The sequence below is a fragment of the Natrix helvetica genome (assembly GCF_964273705.1).
Source record: "Natrix helvetica genome assembly, chromosome: Z".
Classification (NCBI taxonomy): domain Eukaryota; kingdom Metazoa; phylum Chordata; class Lepidosauria; order Squamata; family Natricidae; genus Natrix; species Natrix helvetica.
In genome coordinates, this window is record NC_138554.1 from 138,437,197 (window position 1) to 138,457,828 (window position 20,632).

General features: G+C 46.0%; 1 protein-coding gene across 1 annotated transcript in view; it reads right to left on the minus strand.

Annotated features, from left to right (window-relative positions):
• CCDC13 (coiled-coil domain containing 13) overlaps positions 1–20,632 on the minus strand; it is a 36,461-nt gene continuing 15,829 nt past the window's right edge. The window contains exons 3-12 of the mRNA XM_081933564.1: positions 19,044–19,148; positions 17,576–17,740; positions 14,745–14,921; positions 12,829–13,035; positions 12,097–12,230; positions 7,173–7,241; positions 5,148–5,276; positions 3,764–3,918; positions 2,104–2,218; positions 1–508 (exon numbers count right to left, since the gene is read on the minus strand). Coding sequence (XP_081789690.1) covers positions 349–508; positions 2,104–2,218; positions 3,764–3,918; positions 5,148–5,276; positions 7,173–7,241; positions 12,097–12,230; positions 12,829–13,035; positions 14,745–14,921; positions 17,576–17,740; positions 19,044–19,148 — 1,416 coding nt within the window. The 3' untranslated portion in view covers positions 1–348. The remainder of the gene's footprint in view (positions 509–2,103; positions 2,219–3,763; positions 3,919–5,147; positions 5,277–7,172; positions 7,242–12,096; positions 12,231–12,828; positions 13,036–14,744; positions 14,922–17,575; positions 17,741–19,043; positions 19,149–20,632) is intronic.

Sequence of the window (20,632 nt, forward strand, 5' to 3'; positions counted from 1 at the left end):
GTCTGTATTTACATTGGAAAAGTTTTTAAACAGGTTTTTGTTTGGTAAGGGATGTCAAAGTTGATCCAAAGTTGGTTTCTACCCAAGCAAATTCTTCCCACTTACGGATTCTAGACTCGTTCAGAACGAGTGCCAGATTACCGATCCGGTGTATATGGCTACGAATACATCATTATGGACGAGAGGAGCTGGCCCCTGAGTCCCTCTAGCTGGGCACCACCCGTATCTTCTACAGGACCAGCGTCTACTGTATCTTCTGCGCCCTCCTGCAAGTATTTAAACGAGTGTCACCTCGGAGGGACCACCTCTGGACAGCGGGAATAACCCCCTCCCACCACTGGGATCGGCTCAGTTCTTCTCCTGCGTGTGCTGCTTCAGAGCGTGCAGGAAGATCTCCTTCACCTGTCCCACGGTGTCCTGGTACACCCGGAAGTCTTCCTCTTTGGTCCGGATGGATTCTTGCAAAGCGCTCTTCAGGCCTTCGATCTCGTCCATCTGGATCGCCAGCCTGCGCAGAAAGAAACGGTCGACGCATTTTTATGATTTTAAGTTGCCCAGAGTTACCTCGAGGTTAAGATGGGCAGCCAATAAAAGTTATAAATAAATAATTAGAAGAAATAAATGGACTTTGATAGCTGACGGAAAATACAGGTGGTCCTCGACTTACGACCAGTCACTTAAAGACGGTTTGAAGTTATGGGTTAAAGATATTTAATAGCTAAAACAGTGAAGGGTTGGGCAATGAGCCTGAACACAGAGTTGTGGTTGATTAGCTGAAAAGAGCTGGCCACGGCATGAGGAAAACTGAGGTGTGATTGGTTGCTGTGAGTGAAATGTAGGAGTATCCTTGTTTCCCACCTTTTTTCATCTGTGTACTCTATGTACACTGTAATTTACCTCAGGATGTTCCTGCTGTGTTGATTTACCTCATGATCAGCGGTGGGATCCTGCCAGTTTAACAACCGGTTCGGAGATTGTGCATGCACAGTTTTAACAAAACTTACCTTCCACTTTACTTCTGGGCAGTAACACAACTGAGGTGCATGAATCAGCTGAGAGGCTATAGATAAGTAAAGTGCAGGGGCAGGCAGATGGGCCTACCTGATCGTCAGAGGTACCAGTTCGCCTGAACCAGTCCGAACTGGCTGAATCCCACCCCTGCTCATGATGCTCCTGTGTTGATTTACCTCATGATGCTCCTGTGTTGATTTACCTCATGATGCACCTGTGTTGATTTACCTCATAATGCTCCTGTGTTGATTTACCTCATGATGCTCCTGTGTTGATTTACCTCATGATGCTCCTGTGTTGATTTACCTCATGATGCTCCTGTGTTGATTTACCTCATGATGCACCTGTGTTGATTTACCTGAGTATGCTCCACTTTGCCTGACAATCTAGGCCATATATACAGTTATAAAATATATTTATTTATATAAAACTTCAAGTTTGTGTCAGTGTCTCTAACTCCATTTGAACACTGGCTGTGCAATTTCTACCACAAAGAAGGTTGTAAAATCATGAACAGTCACGTCTTATCTTGCTTAATGACCATCAGGACATATGATTATAATTCTGGTCTCATAATTATAATTACGGTTTATAATCACAGTTGTAAGTTGAAGATCACATGTGCAAGCAGTCCTCGGGTTACAACCATTCATTTAGTGACCATTCAAAATTACAATGGCACTGAAAAAGTGACAATACAAATTTTCACACTTATGACTATTGCAACATCTTTATGGTCATGTGATCAAAATTTGGATGCTTGGGAACTGACTCATATTTATGACAGTTGCGGCGTCCCGGGGTCATCTGCCAAGCAAACTCAACAGAGAAGCCAGATTCACTTAACAGCTGTGTCACTAACTGAACAACTGTAGTGATTCACGTAACAACCGTGGCAAGAAAGTTGTAAAATGGGACAAAACTCATTGTCTTGCATAGCAACAGAAATTTTGGGCTCAATTGTGGTAGTATGTTGAGGACTACCTGTATAAGCAGAAATTGTTCCTTCACTTTCCTGCATTCCTTCTTAAATCAAATTCGAGCTTTGAGGTTTTAAAAATAAAATGGGAAAAAATATATTAAACATCTCACTGTGTGGAGAGTTCCTCTAACTGAGACTCCAGAGGCACTTCGGAAAATTGGACGGATGGCAGATCTTTCTTATCCCCGGCGTTCCAGCTCATTTTGGCGCTGCTTAGTGGCGGAGCTGTTGAGATAAGACGTGTCGTTAAATAGGGATCCTGAAGGCTGCCCACACGCCCACCAAGTTCTAAACTTTCCTGAAAAATATCACAATTCGCATTTTCAGTTGAGAAGCAGGAAGAGACTGTAAAATGTGTGGATTTCATCTCCCAGAATTCCCCAGCCAGCATGGCTGGTTGGGAAATTATGGGCGTTGAAATCCACGCATCTTAAAGTCGCCAAGATTGAAAAATACCGGTGTACACATAGCCCTTGACCAGGGGTGAACTGCTACGGGTTTTCCCGCGTTCGGGAGAATCCGTAGCTAATGTTATGGCTGGTTCAGAGAACCTCCAAATCCCACCCTTGGGGGGCCCCACACATCCCATCTCGCCTCTCCCAGGAGTCTCTACATGGCCCATTTTGGATGCGAGTTATGTGCAGGACCCATGCGGAGGCTCAGGGAGGGAGGAAAATGGGCCTCTTGGAACTTCTGGGAGGGCCTCTGGAGCCCGGGGGAGGCAGTTTTCACAATGATCATTAAGTGAACCTCTTACACCCAATGGAGGTTTTTGCCTGGAAACCCAAAACCAATTTTGGGAGGGAAAACGGCCCAAAATCGCAGTCACGGGACATTGCAAATGGTGATCAACGAAAGATGGTGGCCAAGTGCCCCCTATTGGTCACATGACCGCAAGGGAAAAGGGAGGGACCACTGGAACTTTGAAACCGATTCTTAAGTTCTTCTGGGGAAGTTCATTGTAACTGTTCTGACCCAGGCTTCCTTAAAAAGCATGAAGCAGAGTCTCGGTCCCGGCAAAACCCCTTTTATTTACACGACTGTGGATTCCTTTCATTCACAGTCAGCAAGGCTTGGCAAACAGTCTTTCAGAGGAATGTTTATCAACACGAACCTTATCTCGCTTGGAGAGCTGCTTTGCGATAACTAGTTTCCTAACGCAGGGCAAGGCAACACTTGGCACAGAGTCCCTTATAGTCACAAGCAGAACTTTCCACTCTTGAAACAACCGAAGGAACGAATTGTTTCCTGCAAAAGCCCCCTCCCCATTCGCTCCTCTTTTGTTTCCTCTGGGAGGGGCCAATCACCTCCAAGGGGTGCCTTTACTCCTAAGTCGACCCTGCTGTCTTAGTTGTTCTGTCTCCTTGCAGCTCTGCGCATGTGCACACTGTGAACAGGCTCCAGCTGTTCCTCTGCCTCACTGCTGTCTAGCTCCCTCTCTGCCTCCGACGCTGAGCCCTTGTCTAGGTTTTCCTCAGCCCCCAGGACTGGCCCATGTTCCTCCCCAACCTCCTCACTGTCCGACTCCGCTGCCAGCTCTGCTGGCCGCCACCGAGCCACAACAATAACTTTGAACAGTTACTAAGTGATCGGTTGTAAGTCAAGCACTATGTTTTCATTCAAAAGGGTGGATTTTTGTGCGGTTGCGACCACCCTCTTGCCTTATTTTGGGACTCTCTCCCACAGCCTCCCCTTGTCAGTCATTGGGGGCAGAAATTCTGCCTGGCTGCGTGGAAGTGTCACTTTTCAAGGTGCTTTCAACAACTTTACCTGCTTTGGTTTTGGGGTGAGCCTTGGGGGCCACCACTGCCTTCCCGGATTCCATCTTCAACTTTACGAACTGCTGCTCAAGAGCGGCGTACTTGTGTTGTTGCTCCTGAAATTTCTTCTCCGCTTCCCAAACTTTTGTGATGCTCTCGTCCACCCTGGAGACACAAACATCGTACGCGCACCTTGTCAGAAAGGCTAACAACCCCGTAGCCCCATGAATGGCCACAACTCAACGGCTGAGACAGAATTGCCAATGTTTCCCCAAAGATGCAGAATCTGGCTCTGGGCGTAGGTGAACGGGAGACCACTAAGAAATCCAAGAGGTAGGGTTGGATTGATGGGGATATTTTTTTATACCATGGCAACTAAAACTGGATGCAATATTTCAAATGTGGTCTTACCCAAAGCATTATAAGGTGGCTTTAACACTTCACGTGATCTTGATTCTGTCCCTCTGTTAATGCAGCCTAGGATTGTGTTGGCTTTTTTGGCAGCTGCTGCACATGGCTGGCTCCTATTCTGTGATTATTAGTGATCTCTTTCCATTCGCCTTCTTTTTATCCTGCCTCAGGTGCTTTGGAGAATAGGTTGTCCCCCACTTCTTTGTGGAAGCCCCACAGCTATGCTATCATAAAAGTAGACATACCCAGTTCCAGCAACTGTTCATTGTATCTTTTATCCTCCCATCCCCTAATCATTTTTGTTGCTCTTCTCTGCACTCTTTCCAGAATCTCAACATCTGAGTGGCTTGGCACAAAGGGATTCCGAGTTTCAAAAAAAAAAAAAAATCCAGGCAATTTTGCACCTGGCTGTTCTGACCAAGGCTTCCCGGGAGCCTGAAGCAAACTCCTGGTTCTGACAAAAAACCCTTTTATTAATTGACTGTGAATTCTGCTCCTTCACCTCCAGCAAAGTCTTTCAAGGGAGGATTTACAGTCACAGACCTTCTCTGGCTTGGAGAGGTGCCAGGCTGATATCTGCAGAACTTGGCAAGGAGTCTCAGAGAGTCACGAACCAATTAAGCGAACTAATTGTCTCCTGCAAACTCCACTCCCCCCTCGCTCCTCTTTTATTCCCTATGGGAGGGGCCATTCATCGTCCACCTGTGACCTTACTCCCAAGTCGACCCCTGTTCTTTAGCTATTCCCTTCATCTGGCAACTCTGCGCATGCACACCCTGGGAACAGGCTCCAGCTGTTCTTCTGCCTCACTGATGTGTGACTCTGAAGGCAGCTGAAAACTGGCATACGGCCCTGGCCCCCTTTCTGCCTCTGACACAGAGCCCTCCTCAGAGCCTTCCCCAGACTCCACGACTGGCCCATCTTCCTCCCCAACCCCCTCACTGTCCGAATCTGGTGGGCCACAACATTGGTGACCATCCTACCTTTTCTGTAGGATGCTGACCAGCTCTATCAAATGGTCACGCTCCACTTCTGCTGCTTGACACAGAGTTTTGTATTCGGTGACCTGCGACTGAAGGGTCCTGAAACCAACCTTGTTCTGCTCTGACGCTCTAAAACAGAGAGAAGATTGGCTTAGTTTGGCTCTCTGAAAAAAAAATGGATTTTGGCCACATAATTAAGGCCAAAAGCCCATTTTATGGCATTGGTGATCCATGCAGCAAAGTCCAGCCAGATATTTATGGGACGCCCCAGGCCACCTTCTGATGTCAGTTTTCCAGATGACCCAGTTAGTCCTCAACTTACGATCACAATGGAGCTCAATATTTATGTTGCTAAAGGAGAAATTTGTTAAGTGAGTTTTGCCCCATTTTTACGACTTTTCTTGTCACATTTGTTAACTGAATCACTGCAGTTGTTAAGTTAGTAATACAGTTGTTAAGCGAATCTGGCCTCCCCCATTGACTCTGCTGGTCAGAAGGTCGTAAAAGGGGATCACGTGACCCCGGGACACTGCAACTGTCATAAATGTGAGTCAGTTGCCAAGTATCAGAATCTAAATCAAATATAAATGTGAAAAACGGTCATAGGTCACTGCTTTCAGTTCCATTGTAACTTCGAACCATCGCTAAATGGACTGTTGTAAATCGAGGACTATATGTATTAAGAGGAAGGACATCCACAGGTAGTCCTCGACTTACAACCATTCGTTTAGTGGCCATTTGAAGTTTCAAAGGCACTGAAAAAAGGGACCTAGAACCATTTAAAAAATTTAATGTCCATTGCAGTATATCAAGGATCATGTGATCAAAATTCAGACGCTTGGCAACTGACTCGTATTTATGACGGTGGCAGTGTACTGGGGTTACATGATCCCCTTTTGCAACCTAGTGATGAGCAAAGTCAATGGGGAAGCCGGATTCACTTAACAACTGTCTTACCCATTTAACAACTGCAGGGATTCACTTACCAGTTACGGTAAGAAAAGTCGCAAAATGGGGCAAAGATCACTTAACTGCCTTGCTTAGCAACAAAAATGTTGGGTTCGGTTATGGTCGTAAGTCGAGAACTACACATACACACACATACGTGCGCGGGTGTTGGGTGCGCATGAAAATAATGTGCACTTTTAATGTGTGGCAGAATTTCCTCAACTTCTCTGTCTGAGTGACCACAGCCTTGGACTTTCCAGATCCCCCCTCCCCTCCAAGAATGAACCAGGCCTGACCCTGCTTAGCTTTTCAAGAACCCCAAGGAAGATCAAAAGGCAAATCAGGGTTTTATCTGTAGAGGCAGTCCTCGACTTAGGGTGAAAATTGTGTGGTCGTTAAGGGGACCTAGATTTTACCCATGACTTTGCTGATTGGAAGCTGTGAATCTGGTGTTAAACCTTGCCTGCTGCTTCTCTGGGGGTTAATTGCTAGCAATGAGGCCTTTTTTTTGTTCCTTTCCTAGCTTTCTGATGGTCTCTTTTGGACTTTCATCCTAACCCCGTGATGGCGAACCTATGGCACGCGTGCCACAAGTGGCACGCGGAGCCATTTGTCAGGGCACGCGAGGCGCTGCCTTGTCAGCTGGCCAGTGTGCATGCGCGCGCTGGCCAGCTGAGTTCACCTTTTTAAAAGCTATTTTTCGCCTTCCCCAGGCTCCAGAGGCTTTATAGGAGCCTGGGGAGGGCGAAAAGAGCCTCCCCCGACCCCCCGGAGGCCCTCCGGAGGCTTCAGGGACTGTCCGGAGGCTTCCCTGAAGCCTTCGGAGAGCTTAAAACCACCCTCCGAGCAAACCGGAAGGCTGGTTGCATTATGGGTGCGGCACGCCCGCACTCGACCCCCCTGCTCTCCCTCCACTTGTGGCACGCGAGCCAAAAAAGGTTCGCCATCACTGTCCTAACCTCTTCAAAAAGTGTATTGGATAAATAAATAAGTTAAGACCACCCACAGGCTTCCCTGGAATGGAGGTAAAAAATTCCGGGCATTGCCAGCCATCAAAGAAGTAAACTTTGCACCAACCTCGCAGGACTTGCTGGAAATGACGTCGCTGCAGAGTCCACAAGGGTGTGCCCCATCTTCGACACTGTCCTGGAACACACACACAAAAAAAATTGTCTCATTTTTCACTTCTGCATCTTAAACGTCTTACAACCTCTGCCCGGGCTCCTGCTGACAAGGGTAGGATCAGAAGCACGCCTGGCAGAATTCTAGTTTGCAAAGGATGCAGCCTTTCGAAGCATCCAAGAATGAAAGGGTGAAAGGGGCAGTCTTAGAGATCATCTAGTCTGACCCGAGCCAGCAGTGGATGGAGACTAACCCAGGAGAGATCCAGCTCCGAACCAAGGAGAAATTTCTTGATGGTGACAACAATTGACCAGTAGAACGCCTCTGGAAGTTTTGGTTGCTCCATCACTGGAGGTTTTTAAGAAGAAGCCAGACAGCCATTTGTCTGGAATGCCATAGGGCCACGATGCCGAAGCTCAGCTCATGTGCATGCCGGCCAGCTGACTTTTGGGCTTTCTGGGCCCACCAGAAGTCGTGAAACAGGCTGTTTTTTGGGGGCTCTATGGGGATGGGGAAGACCGTTTTCACCCTCCCTGGGCTCCTGAAAAGGCTCTGGAGCCTGGGAAGAGTGAAAAACAGGACTTCCGGTCCAACCAGAAGTCGGCAAACGGGCCGTTTTCAGCCACTAGCCTAAGAGAGCCTCTGGGGGTGGGGAAGGCCTTTTCCATCCTCCCCCAGGCTCCTAGAAAGGATCTAGAGCTTGGGAAGGGTGAAAAATCACTCATGCGCTGGTGACGTCTCGCCTGGACTACTGCAATGCTCTCTACATGGGGCTTCCCTTGAGATGCACTCGGAGACTGCAGTTGGTCCAGAATGCGGCCGCGCGGGTGATTATGGGGAGTACTAAGTACTTCCATGTGACACCTCTCCTGCGCGAGCTGCACTGGCTTCCTGTGGTCTATCGGGTGCGTTTCAAGGTTTTGATAACGATCTTTAAAGCGCTCCATGGCACAGGACCTAGTTACCTGCGGGATCGCGTCCTGCCCCATACATCCCTACAACCAATTCACTCGCACAGAGAGGGACTTCTCCAGGTGCCGTCCACCAAACAGTGTCGGGGGGCGGCGCCTAGGAGCAGAGCCTTCTCTGTGGCGGGCCCAGCCCTGTGGAATGACCTCCCCCCTGATATCAGGATTACCTCTGATTTCCGCTCCTTCCGTGTAAAGCTCAAGACCCACCTCTTCCAATTAGCTGGCCTGGCTCAACCGTAGTTTTATCCTATTGCTCCTGACGGGTTTTTTAAATTTTGTAATTTAATTGAGGGTGTTTTAAATAACCATTTTAATTGTATTTATATATATATTTTACGAGTGTTACCTCCTCCAGGTATATGTATGTGTATGTGTTTATTGTATTTGTATATGTATTTTATATGTATATTGTATGTATTTTATTGTACGCCACCCCGAGTCCGTTTGGAGAGGGTGCGGCTAACAAATTAAATTTCAATTCAATTTCAATTCAAAAATGGGTCCACCATGTCATCACATGCCAAAAGCAGGGGAAGCGCGGGGTGTGTGTGTGTCTTACGCATGCATGCATGGGGGAGCGGGCGCATAGAATTATAAGTGTGGGCACATGCACACATGACCCCTGTGCTTCCCCCTGCTTTTGGCACACGATGGGAAAAAGGCTAGACATCACTGCTATAGGACTTCCTGCTTGAGCAGGGGGTTGCACTAGAAGTCCCTTCCAGCTCTTGTTATTCTGGTATTCTCTAATCCCAAATCAATCCGGGAGAGAAGCAACCTAGAACTAAGGATAAATATCCTGACAATGAAGACAACTAACCAGCAGAACAGTTTGCCTTCAGAACTTTGCTCCATCACTGGAGGTTTTTAAAAAAAGATTGGGCAGCCGTTTGTCTGGAATGGAATAGGGTTTCCTGCTAGGGCAGGGATTGGACTAGAAGACCTCCAAGGCCCCTTCCAGCTCTGTTTTTCAGCAGAGGAATCCACCACTTCAACGTTTGTTTAAACACCTCCGGCAAAGTGGAATCCACCACATCCTGGACTAGATGACCTTCTAAGTTTCCCCTTCCTCCTTCCATTCCCTATTTCTGGGGCTCAAAAATTCCAAACTTCCGCCCGGTCAAAGATGCGAGGTGCCACCTGAATTTGATGTGCTCCACCTGAGAGAGTCAGGGTGAATGCAGTCCAGGTGAAGGCCAGGTTGCTGTGGTAGACCCAGATGTAGGATGACTGGGCTTGGTGGTTCCAGCTGTTTGCAGTTCGCAAATTCTAGTTCAGCTTATTTGCACCCCATAATAACAGGGGTGATTGCAGGGGTGAAATGCTCTGAAGTCTGCTACCAGTTCGTTTCGCCTAAGAAGCCTTTTCTGAGTCTGCAGGTAAGTAGGTAAGTAGAACAGCGAGGAGGGGGGAGGGAAAGCTGTGCTGCGAGATTTAGTATCGCTAGAAAGCATAATTTCCTCTTTTCCAGTGACGTGCGGTGAGGTTTATGACTGGTGAGGCACTGACACAGTGCTGGGTTTCAAATATTTTTAGACTTGTGGACTTCAACTCCCAGAATTCCACAGCCAGGCATGCTCAGTTCCAATTTAAAGCGACAGCATTTGTTTTTCTCCTTTGCTCCTTCTTTCTTTTTCTTTTTCTTCTCCTTCCCCTCCTTCCTCCCTCTCTCCCTTCCTCCCTCCCCCTCTCTCAAACACACACACACAGAGAAGTTGGATTGGACTATCTCTCCTACCCCTTCCCTCTCTCACTCACTCTCAAACAAACCCCCCCCACACACAAAAGTTGGATTGGATATCTTTTCCAGTGGCTTGAAAGCAGCTCCTCTGCCATCCCCCCCCCCCCCATTCCCCTGCTGCCTTTCCCAAACACCTCCACCATTGCAAATGCAGCCTGCTGTCTGGGTGGGAAATGCCTGGAACACAATAAAGCCCACCCACCACCTCCTGCTGGCAGGCTGGGGTGAGAGGAGAGGCAGAGAAGCCGGAGGGGAGCCGAGCCGAGCCTTCCAAAAGAAAGAGGCTGGGGGGAAGTGTGTGTACTACAGCATGGCTCTTTGCCTGGCTTCCTGCCTCCTCCTGTGGTCTCCTCACTGGTGCTCTCCCTCCCCAAGTGTAGTTTGATTGCAGGCGGAGCCACGTTGCCTTTTCAAACTTGTAATCAGTGAAGCTGGGCTAGATTTTTATATAGTTTTATCTAGCTGTGTGTGTGTGAGAGAGAAATGAATGGGGGCCTGGGGAGGAAGTCACTACACTTGGGGAGGGAGAGCACCAGTGAGGAGACCACAGGAGGAGGCAGGAAGCCAGGCAAAGAGCCATGCTGTAGCACACACACTGGCCCCACAACGTGGCTCTGCCTGCAATCAAACTACTCTTGGGGAGGGAGAGCACAAGCGAGCCAGGGTCCTTCCCTCCAGCCTTTGCCCAAAGCCCTGCACAGCACCAGGAGGATGAAGTTTGAATTTCTCCCCCTCCCTCCAACCCACACATACCTTTTCCAGCTTTTTTTAACAGTTAAGCAGAGTCATCCACGGTGAAGCAGTAACTAGCTCAGCTTTTTCCTTTTACTTTTTTTTTTTCATGATGAGAGTGGTGAGGCTGTGCCTCACTTGCCTCACCTGACTGCACGTCACTGCTCTTTTCTAGAAAATATAAATCGTGTGGCACAGCTGATCGTCGCACAGCTGATCGTTGGAACTTTTTTTTCCTCAATTTTACTTTTATTAATCTTTTTAAAGCATTTTTTACTACCTATTCATCCAAACTGGTAGTAGGGAAAAAAATGCTTTAAAAAGGTTTTAGAAATGTTCCAACGACCAGCTGTGCCACAATCAGCTCTGCTGCGTGATTTCTAGCAAATATAAATCATACGGCACAGTTGATTGTCACACAGCTGGCTACCGTTTCACCTGAACCAGTAGCATTTTTTTTTTACTACTGGTTTGTGCAAACCAGTGTACCGGTGGCATTTTTTGCTACCGGTTCGGGAGAACCAGTACGAACCGGTAGCATTTCACCCCTGGGTGATTGTAACCAACAGAGTAAACCACTGTTTCTCAAACTTAACTTTAAGGCGTATGGACTTCAACTCCCAGAATTCTCAGTCAGCCTTGCCTTCTCTTTCCCGGCCTTCCTGTCTGAGGAATTCTGGGAGTTGAAGTCCTCCACGCATCTTCAGGCTATTAAGGATGAGAAACACTGCAGTAAACTATACATACAGATTCTCCACGACTTACGACCATAATTGAGCCTGCAATTTACCGCCGTAAGTCATGACGGTTGTTATGTGACTGCCTCTTGTTTTGCTACCTTTCTGGCTGCGGTTGTTAAACAAGCACAGGGTCACAAAGCAAACACGGCAGTTGATAAGCGAATGCTGCAGTCGTTAAGCAAACACTTTGAGGTGTTTGAGATGATTATAGACACAGATAGTCCTTGACTTGCAGCAGTTCATTTAGTGATCGTTCGAAGTTACGTCGTCACTGGGGGAAAAAAGGGAGTTATGACTGTTTTTCACACTTACAACCGTTGCTGCATCCCCATGGTCACGTGATCAAAATTCAGGTGCTTGGCAACTGACTCATATTTATGACGGTCCTGGGGTCACGCAATCCCCTTTTGTGACTTTCTGACCAGCAAAGTCAATGAGGAAGCTTGATTTGCTTAAGAACCGTGTTGCTAACTTAACAATTGCAGCGATTCACTTAACAGAGGTGGCAAGAAAGGTCGTAAAATGGGACAAAACTCATTCAACAACCATCTTGCCTTAGCAATCCATTCGAGAAATTTTTCTCTATTCAAAGGTTTCCAATCTGGCTCAAGATAATGATTGAGGATCAGAATTAAAGGAGATTCTTTTTAAAATAATTCAATTTAATTGGGGATTTAGAACGCCGCCTTCCCTACCGTGTGGAGCTGTCATTTCTGCTGTAGTCTCCCTTCTGGGATGCTAAATTCTGATTTTCCTCTTCTAAAGACTCTGTAGACACGGTAGAACCTGAATCTAATCCACTTTCCTCTTGGAGCGGGAGGTTTTGCTGCTACGAAAAATCAGGTAACAGATTTTGAATGCCCTTTCCTTTTATTGAATTATTAGACGCTCACTCCAACTTTATTATTTAACAAATAACTAAAATGTACATGATATTCTTCCCTCCTCCTATTTTCTCCACAACAACAACCTTGTGAGGTGGGCTAGGCTGAGAGAGAGTGATTGGCCCAAAGTCACCCAGCTAGCTTTTATGTCTAAGGTGGAGCTAGAATTCACGATCTCCTGGTAATTGGCCCTGAAACACTGGGTCATCTTTCATGCCTAAGGCAGGACTAGAACTCACTGCCCCCTGGTGATTGGCCCCAAGCTAGCTTGCATGCCTAAATGGGACTAGAATTCATTGCTTCTTGGTGATTGGTCCAAAGTCACCCAGCCAGCTTTCATGCATAAGGCAGGACTAGAACTCACCATCTCTTGGTTTCTAGACCACCAACCCAACTGAGTCTTCCCCTGCTATCGAGTTCAGCGTTTGATGAATTCTCAAGCTGTTTTTTTGCACAGGGCTTAAACCCCTCTTATCTGATTGTTGTCCTTCCAGGCCATTCTCCATGCCTCTATCCTCGCTTCTCGCCTCTCGGACGCCTTACCTGCAACCTCAGCTGCCTGACCACTTCTTCCAGCTCCTTCACCTGAGCTTCTCGCTCGGCCACCATCAGCTTGAGCTGCTCGATGAGGCAGTTTTGCTTCTGGATCTCGACATTCAGCTTTTTGGCCAGGACCCTCTCGCCTTCCAAGTTCCTGTCTTCTTGCTGACTCAGGTTTTTTAAAATGCCTTGCATTTCTTTCTGCTGGCTCTGATGAGAAAGGGAGGGATGGAGAGAGCCTTATTTTTCTGTCTGCATCTCATGAAAAGTTGGACAACATTTGACCAGGATGATAGAAAATCTCCTGTCATGAGCAGGAGCTTGGATTAGAACAGGGATGTCGAACTTGATTTTGTGGAGGGCTGCATCAGGATTGTGTTTGACCTTAAGGGGGCGGTGTGGGCTTGGCCAGCTCAACGTCACTCATGTTGGGGGCAGCTGTGGCGACCCGAGCGCTCTGCCAGCGAAAATGGCCTCCCGAACTCCAAATGCAGAATTCCTCAACCAACATGAACGGACTTCAGCTCCCAGAATTCCTCAACCAACCTGAATGGACTTCGGCTCCCATAATTCCTCAATCAACATGAATGGACTTCAGCTCCCAGAATTCCTCAACCAACAGGAATGGACTTCGACTCCCAGAATTCCACACTCAACAGGAATGGACTTCAGCTCCCAGAATTCCTCAACCAACATGAATGGACTTCCACTCCCAGAATTCCTCAACCAACAGGAATGGACTTCGACTCCCAGAATTCCACACTCAACATGAATGGACTTCAGCTCCCAGAATTCCTCAACCAACATGAATGGGCTTCAGCTCCCAGTTTCACATCCAGCATGCGAGGACTTTTAAGTCCCAGAGTTGCACAGCCAGTATGCTGGTTTGGACATTCTGGGAGTTGAAGTTTACACATACCAGCTAAGGAGTTCTGGGAATTTTATTTATTTATTTTATTTATTTATTCAATGACTCTGAGATTTGAAATATGTGCATGGCGGCTGAGGAATTTTGGGCGGTGAAGTCTACAGGTCAGCTGGGGAGTTCTGGGAGTTGAAGTCACCGCATGCTGTCTGGGGAATTCTAGGAAGTGAAGTCCATGTATGCTGGCTAGGGAATTCTGGGAGTTGAAGTCAGACAGACAGAATAACAGAGGTGGAAGGGACTTTTAGGTCATCTAGTCAACCCTACCGCCCAAACAAGAGATCCTACATTGTTTCTGACAGATGGCATTCCAGTCTGTTGAAAGCTTCCAGTGATGTATTCTGAAGGCAAGCTGTGGAATTCTGCAAGTTGAAGCTACACCTACTGGCTGGGGAATTCTGGGAGTTGGAGTCCATAGCTGCCAGCTGGGGAATTCTGGGAGTTGAAGTCCACGCCTACTGGCTGGGGAATTCTGGGAGTTGAAGTCCATGCCTACTGGCTGGGGAATTCTGGGAGTTGGTGTCCATGGCTGTCGGTGGGGAATTGAGAGTATTGGAAATCCACAAATCCACAAATTGCTAAAGTTGACAAAGCTGTATAGAACAGGGGTCTCCTACCTTGGCAACTTTAAGCCTGGAGGACTTCAACTCCAAGAATTCCAGCTGACTTGAGAATTCTGAGAGTTGAAGTCCGCCAGGCTTAAACTTGCCAAGGTTGGAGACCCCTGCTCTAGAGGAAGCCATCCCATTCTCCACAATTTTTAACCTTCTGACAAACAAAATCAATGGGGAAGCCAGATTCATTTAACAACCGGGCTAGTAACTGCAGTGAATCAACTGCAGTGATTCACGTAACAACTGTGGCAAGAAAGGTCGTAAAAATGGGACAAAGCTCAATTAACAAACTTCTCGTTTAGATTTGGGGCTCAGTTTGCGGTCGTAAAGTCCAGGACTACCTGTACCAGCCAGGTCTAGGCCCCTCGACCAGATCGTACCATGAGAGCATCCACGAGCTCGTTGTCATGCTTCCCCTTCTCCATCAGAGTGGAAATTTGCTCCTTCAGGGTCTTCACCTCATTGGACAAGACCTTGTTCCTGGCTTTGGACCCGTCCAGCTTCTTCTTCACGTCTTCGTGATCCTTCTGAAGGACTTGGTACTGGTTCATGAGCTTCTGCCATTAAGAAAGAGAAGAGCTGTTGGGAATGTAAACGAATACTTGGCACCTACCACCACATGTGGTGGACCTGCATAAAGGCAAGGCAATTTTGGATACCAATTCATATGGGTTAGAAAAAACTGATTAGGCAACATATAGAGTTTAAGCTAAAATTATTTTTATTAGGCATTATGTCAGGCCTGCAGCCATTTTTCTTTTGGATCTTTGACCTGCTACACTTTCTATTAGTCTACTATGCATTTTCTGTTGTGGGAAAATGGGAGGGGGGAATTGTACGGAGTTAGATGATAGGTAGCCATAACAAAATTCTTTCTAGAAAGCCAAGGTCATCCTTTGTCTTTGCAACTCTGCACCTGACCGGAACTGGATGGGTGGAACTGCCAGCATGGTAGTGGGAGATTGGACCATGGGATGGACTTGTGGGTGTTGGGACAAGATCTTGAACTTTCAACTGGGTGGGAAAACTGGAACGCTTTCAGATTTGGGTTTTCCCAATTGCGCCAACATGGCTCTCTTAATAAATTGGAACTTTGAGAAATACTTTGCCTCGGACTCTGATTTAATTTTGGATGCTATTTGAAACCCTGACACGTTATATCAGATGGCTATGATAAAGGGACAATATACCTAATATTACACATCTTGACCGCAGTAAGAATTGTGCATGTGCAGCCATGGAAGAATGAAAACACCCCCTTAGAGAAGGAGACAATAAGGAAGATACTAGTTTGTGCGGAAATGGACAGGCTAACGCTAAGAATAAAAGATAAAGGAGATACAGAATACTATTCTACATAGGATAGATTCTATCAATGGTTACAAACACGAGGTAGAAGTTGGAATGTGAAAGAATCAGGTAAGGTGGGCATGGAAAAGACATTATGTATGTATTAGAATGTAGGTATTAGAATGATAGATAAGTTGACATTCTAGAATATGAGAGCAATAGCAATAGTCCTTAGACTTATTTACCGCTTCACAGAGCTTTACAACCCTATCTAAGTGGTTTACAGAGTCAACATATTGTCCCCAACAATCTGGGCCCTCATTTTACCCATCTCGGAAGGATGGAAGGCTGAGTCAACCTCGAGCCGGTGAGAAATGAACTGCTGAACTGCAGCTAGCAGTCTGCTGAAGTAGCCTGCAATACTGCACTCTAACCACTGCGCCACCTCAGCTCCTTCCACCACATGATGGTCAAAAATAAATGTACAATACTAGCACTGTTTAAAATAGGATATATGTTGCTTGTTTTTACGTTTGTTTCATGGCACGTGGAATGCCAAGTCAATTATCCAATATATTTATATGAAAACAATAAAAATATATTTAAAAAAGAGAAAGAGAGAAGAAGGAGGAGGAGGAGGAGGAGGAGGAGGAGGAGGAGGAGGAGGAGGAGGAGGAGGAGGAGGAGGGGGGGACTCTAAGACTGAGGATCAAAGGACACCGAAATTATTTTTTGTGATGGCACACAGAGCCATCCGAATTTAGATGAAAGATTGATTCCACTTTCTTAAGACTCTTGATTCTCAACTCTGCACTTCTCTTTGGACCAAACCACCTTTGGTAGGACATCCATCCTACCCAGTGGGGGTGGGGGGGAATTCACCTGGGAGGAAGAGATTCTAAGGAGTTTATCCTCACAAGTCCTTTGTCTGTCTAGTTTCCATCAGTTGCTAATAGTTTTCATTGCAAAAGATGGTTGAAGCAAGGAGTCTCAAGGTTGCATTGTGGGAATGTAAATCCCAGAAAATAATCACCTCCCCATAGGTTAAGGCAGAGGTGGGTTGCTAGCGGCATTACTGGTTTGGCATGCAAAATTTTTTGCATGCGCAGAACCAAAAATAAAGATGGCGTTGCCAACAATAGAACCGGTTCGGGGCCACGGAAGCCTGAGTTACTATCTACTCGGCTGAACTGGTCTGAACCAGTAGGAACCTACCTCTGGGTTAGGGTTAAGGTTACGTTAGAATTAGGTTTAGGGTTAAAGATTAGGGACAAATGTTAGGGTTGAGGTTGGATTAAGGTTATGGATATGGTTAGGGTTAGCATTAAAGTTTAGTGTTAGTGTTGGGGTTAGGGTTACAGCTAAGTTGAAGTTAAAGTTAGGGTTAGGGTTAAAGATTAGGGTGAAGGGTTAGGGTTAGGGCTCAGTTTGAATCATGGTTAGTGTTAGGGTGGAGTAAGAGTTAGAGTCAAAAAGTTAGGAGCATGTTAGGGTTAGGATTAGACTAGGCTGGGGTTAGAGTTAAATGTTAGAGTTAGGGTTAAGGCTAAGGCTAAGATTAAAGATTAAGGCTGTGGTGAGTTTAAAGGTTAAGATTAGGGTTAAAGTTTAGGGTTAAGGGTTAAGGTTGATATTGGGGCTAGGGATAAATTAGAATTATGGTTAGTGTTAAAGGTTACAATAATGCAATAGTAGAGTTAGAAGGGACCTTGGAGGTCTTCTAGTCCAACCCCCTGCCTAGGCAGGAAGGTATAAGGGCCACAGTTAAGGTTAAAGCTATGACTAAATTTAGGATTAGGAAACCTGAACCCAGTCTCTCTACCCACTAGGGGTGGGTGAGCACCTACCAACAGCTCAGGAAACCTGTTAGGTGTTTTGGAATTATTAGCTTTGCTAGGTTCATGCAGAAAGAGTTCCTTACTTCCAAAGCTTCTTTCTTCTCCCTTTCCAAGGTTCGAATCCTCAGCTGGTTCTTGACTTGGGCTGAGGACTTCCTGGAGTCGGTGAAGCTTAGTGGATCTTCGTTGGCATCGTTCTCGGATAATTTGCTTTTGTGACAATTCAGCTGGGTTTCTAATTCCCGTACCTACGTAAACGGGATACAGAAGGCCTAAAAATGATTGATAGGCTACAAATTCCTTTTCAGTAGGAGGAGATGAAAGAATATAGAAACCTGCATTGGGATATCCATCAATCCTAGTTACTAAGGTTTGAAAAATTCCTTCCTGACAATCGCCAGGAGACGGTGAGTTCTAGTCCTGCCCTAGGCATGAAAGCTGACTGGTGACAGGCCAATCACCAGAAGGTCTTGAGTTCTAGTCCCACCTTAGCATGAAAGCCGACTAGGTAATTTTAGGCCAATCACCAGGCGACAGGGAGTGCTAGTCCCACTTTATGCGTGAAAGTTGGTTGGGTGTCTTTAGGACAATTACCAGGAGACAGTGAGTTCTAGTCCTGTCTAGGCATGAATGTCGGCTGGGTATTGTTAGGCCAGTGCTTCTCAAATAGTGGGGCGGGGCCCCCAGGGGGGGCGCGAGGCTCCGTAAAGGGGGGCTCAGCTCAAATTATTTTATATATTTTTGTTTTGCAGGTTAAAGTTTTTTTTAATATTGTGTTCCTTTAAATCCTGTGCTCCTTTAAATCTTTTCTGCTACAGTTAATAAAGCTATTCTTTGTTGTAAATTGATCCACATTTCTTTCTTTTTTTATTCTCTTATACGTTAATAAGGATACAGTGTTATGCAGAGGTGTACTTATAACAATTTTATAGACAAATGATACTATTTACAGTCGCGCGGGGGGCGCGAAATGTTTTCTTCTTCCTAGGGGGGGCATGACAGAAAATAATTGAGAAGCACTGCGTTAGGCCAATTGCCAGGAGAGAGAGAGTTATAGTTCTGCATTAGGTATGAAAGCTGGCTGGGTGATTTTGGGCCAATCACTAGGAGAAGGTGAGTTCTAGTCCTACCTTAGGCATGAAAGCCACTGGGTGACATTCCCTCTATCCCAATCCAACCTTACAGGGTTGTTTTTTTGTTGTGGGAAAAATAAGGAAGGACTATTAGATATGTTCTTTCTGCCTTGAATTAATTAGAAATCAATGAAGGCGGGTTAGAATATCTAATAAATAGATAGAATTTCAGCCTGGTTTTCACATCCTCTTATGTTGTGGTTTTATGTGGTGTCACGAGCAAAGCCAGAAATTGCAGTCTACAAAGTCCATCCATGGCTGAGCATCACATGTCAATCAGCTAGAGTTCCAGCTAGGCTGCCTGAGAAATTCTGGGAGTTGAAGTCCAGACAGCTTGAAGTCGATGAGGTTGAGAAACCCTGGTTTAAGCCAACCAGCTGTTCACGGAACCTGTGAAGCGAAATACGCTTGGACTCACTTTGCCTTGCAGGACAAGGATCTGCTGAGCCCGTCCTCGCCAGCTGCCGGGGTTGGACAAAAGGTTTTGTATATTGACGTCTTCGCCCACTTCGTGGCTGAGAAGCTGAAAGCAAAAACAAAACAGGACAAAATCAGTGCTGAAAACGCTTTGCATCAAAGTCCGTTAGCCAAGCAGGAATACAGGAAGTCCTCGACTTACGAACGGCATGCAAAATTACAATGCACCTCTCCAGGGCTACCGTATTTTTCGGAGTGTAAGATACACTTCCCCACCCCAAAGCCCTAATGAGGTGCTAACAAGTGAAGTGATTTTCATTAGGGCTGAAAAAAGGCTTCGAATATTTTTACTGCAGCATACTGTTGAAAAAATTTCCCAGTTCACTCCAGTTGGGAGAAGCCAAGGAGGAAAGATTTGAAGGCTGCCTTAAGAGGTATTTCTTTTGTCCAGTTTCTATTCTTTTGGGGATAATCCCTTTAAGGGCTAGGCAGGGATTTTTTTCCTATCTGCTATCTGAGTTTTCTCAATGGTTTCATTCAGGCAAGCCCTGGGCTGGTTTGTTGATTCAGCTTTGTTACAGTTTTACTAGATGTGAAGTGCTTTTGGCTGAATGCCCAGACATCTAGTTAAGTTTATTAAGAGTTTCCCTGGCTGCCTGGGGAAAGAGGAAAAATGGCAAAATGTATCATTTTATTATACTGTTGTGTTTGCTTGCTTTTCTGCTGTTATGGGAATAAAGATGAATACTTAGTAGGCAGAATTCCCCCCCCCCCCCAATTTTCCTACCCAAAAACAAAGATGCGCCTTATACTCCAAAAAATACGGTATTAACGACCCCGTTTTCTGATGGTTGTCACCCCTGCACTCCTCTCACGGTCACCTGATCACATTTTTGGTATCAGCAACATCCTGCAGTCATGGTGAACACATTTCTTTTTAAAAAAATAGTTTTTATTTATCAATGTATTTGTTAAGTGTAATTATTTATAGGTAGTTCTCAGCTTGCAACCATTCCTTTAGTGACTGTTCGAAGTTACAACAGCACTGGAAAAAAGTGACCATTTTTCGCACAACCATTGCAGGGTCATGTGATCAATTCAGACGCTTGGCCACTGGCTTGTACTTATGACGGTTGCAGTGATCAGGGGTCATGCGATTACCATTTGTGACCTTTCTTGCCACAGTTGCTAATTTTGCTTATCAGAGGTTCACAAAGGGGGATCATATGGTGTAATCGTTATAAATATGATGCTTGGGAACTGGCATGTACTTATGACTGTTGCAGTGTCCCGGGGTCATGTGATCCTCTTTTTCCATCTTCTGACAAGCAAAGTCAGTGGGGAAACACAGATTCACTTAACGACCGTGTTAGTCACTTAACAACAGCAGTGATTGGCTTAACAACTGTGGTAAGAAAGATTGCAAAATGGGGTGTAACTCACTTAACAACTGCCTCCCTTAGCCAAATTGTTTGGCTCAGTTTGTGGTTGTCAGTTGAGGATTTACTTCCCACTGCAGATAATGGATTCACTTAATGACCACAATGTTCAATTAATGTCATGTTCACTTTATGTCCATGGCAAAAAAAC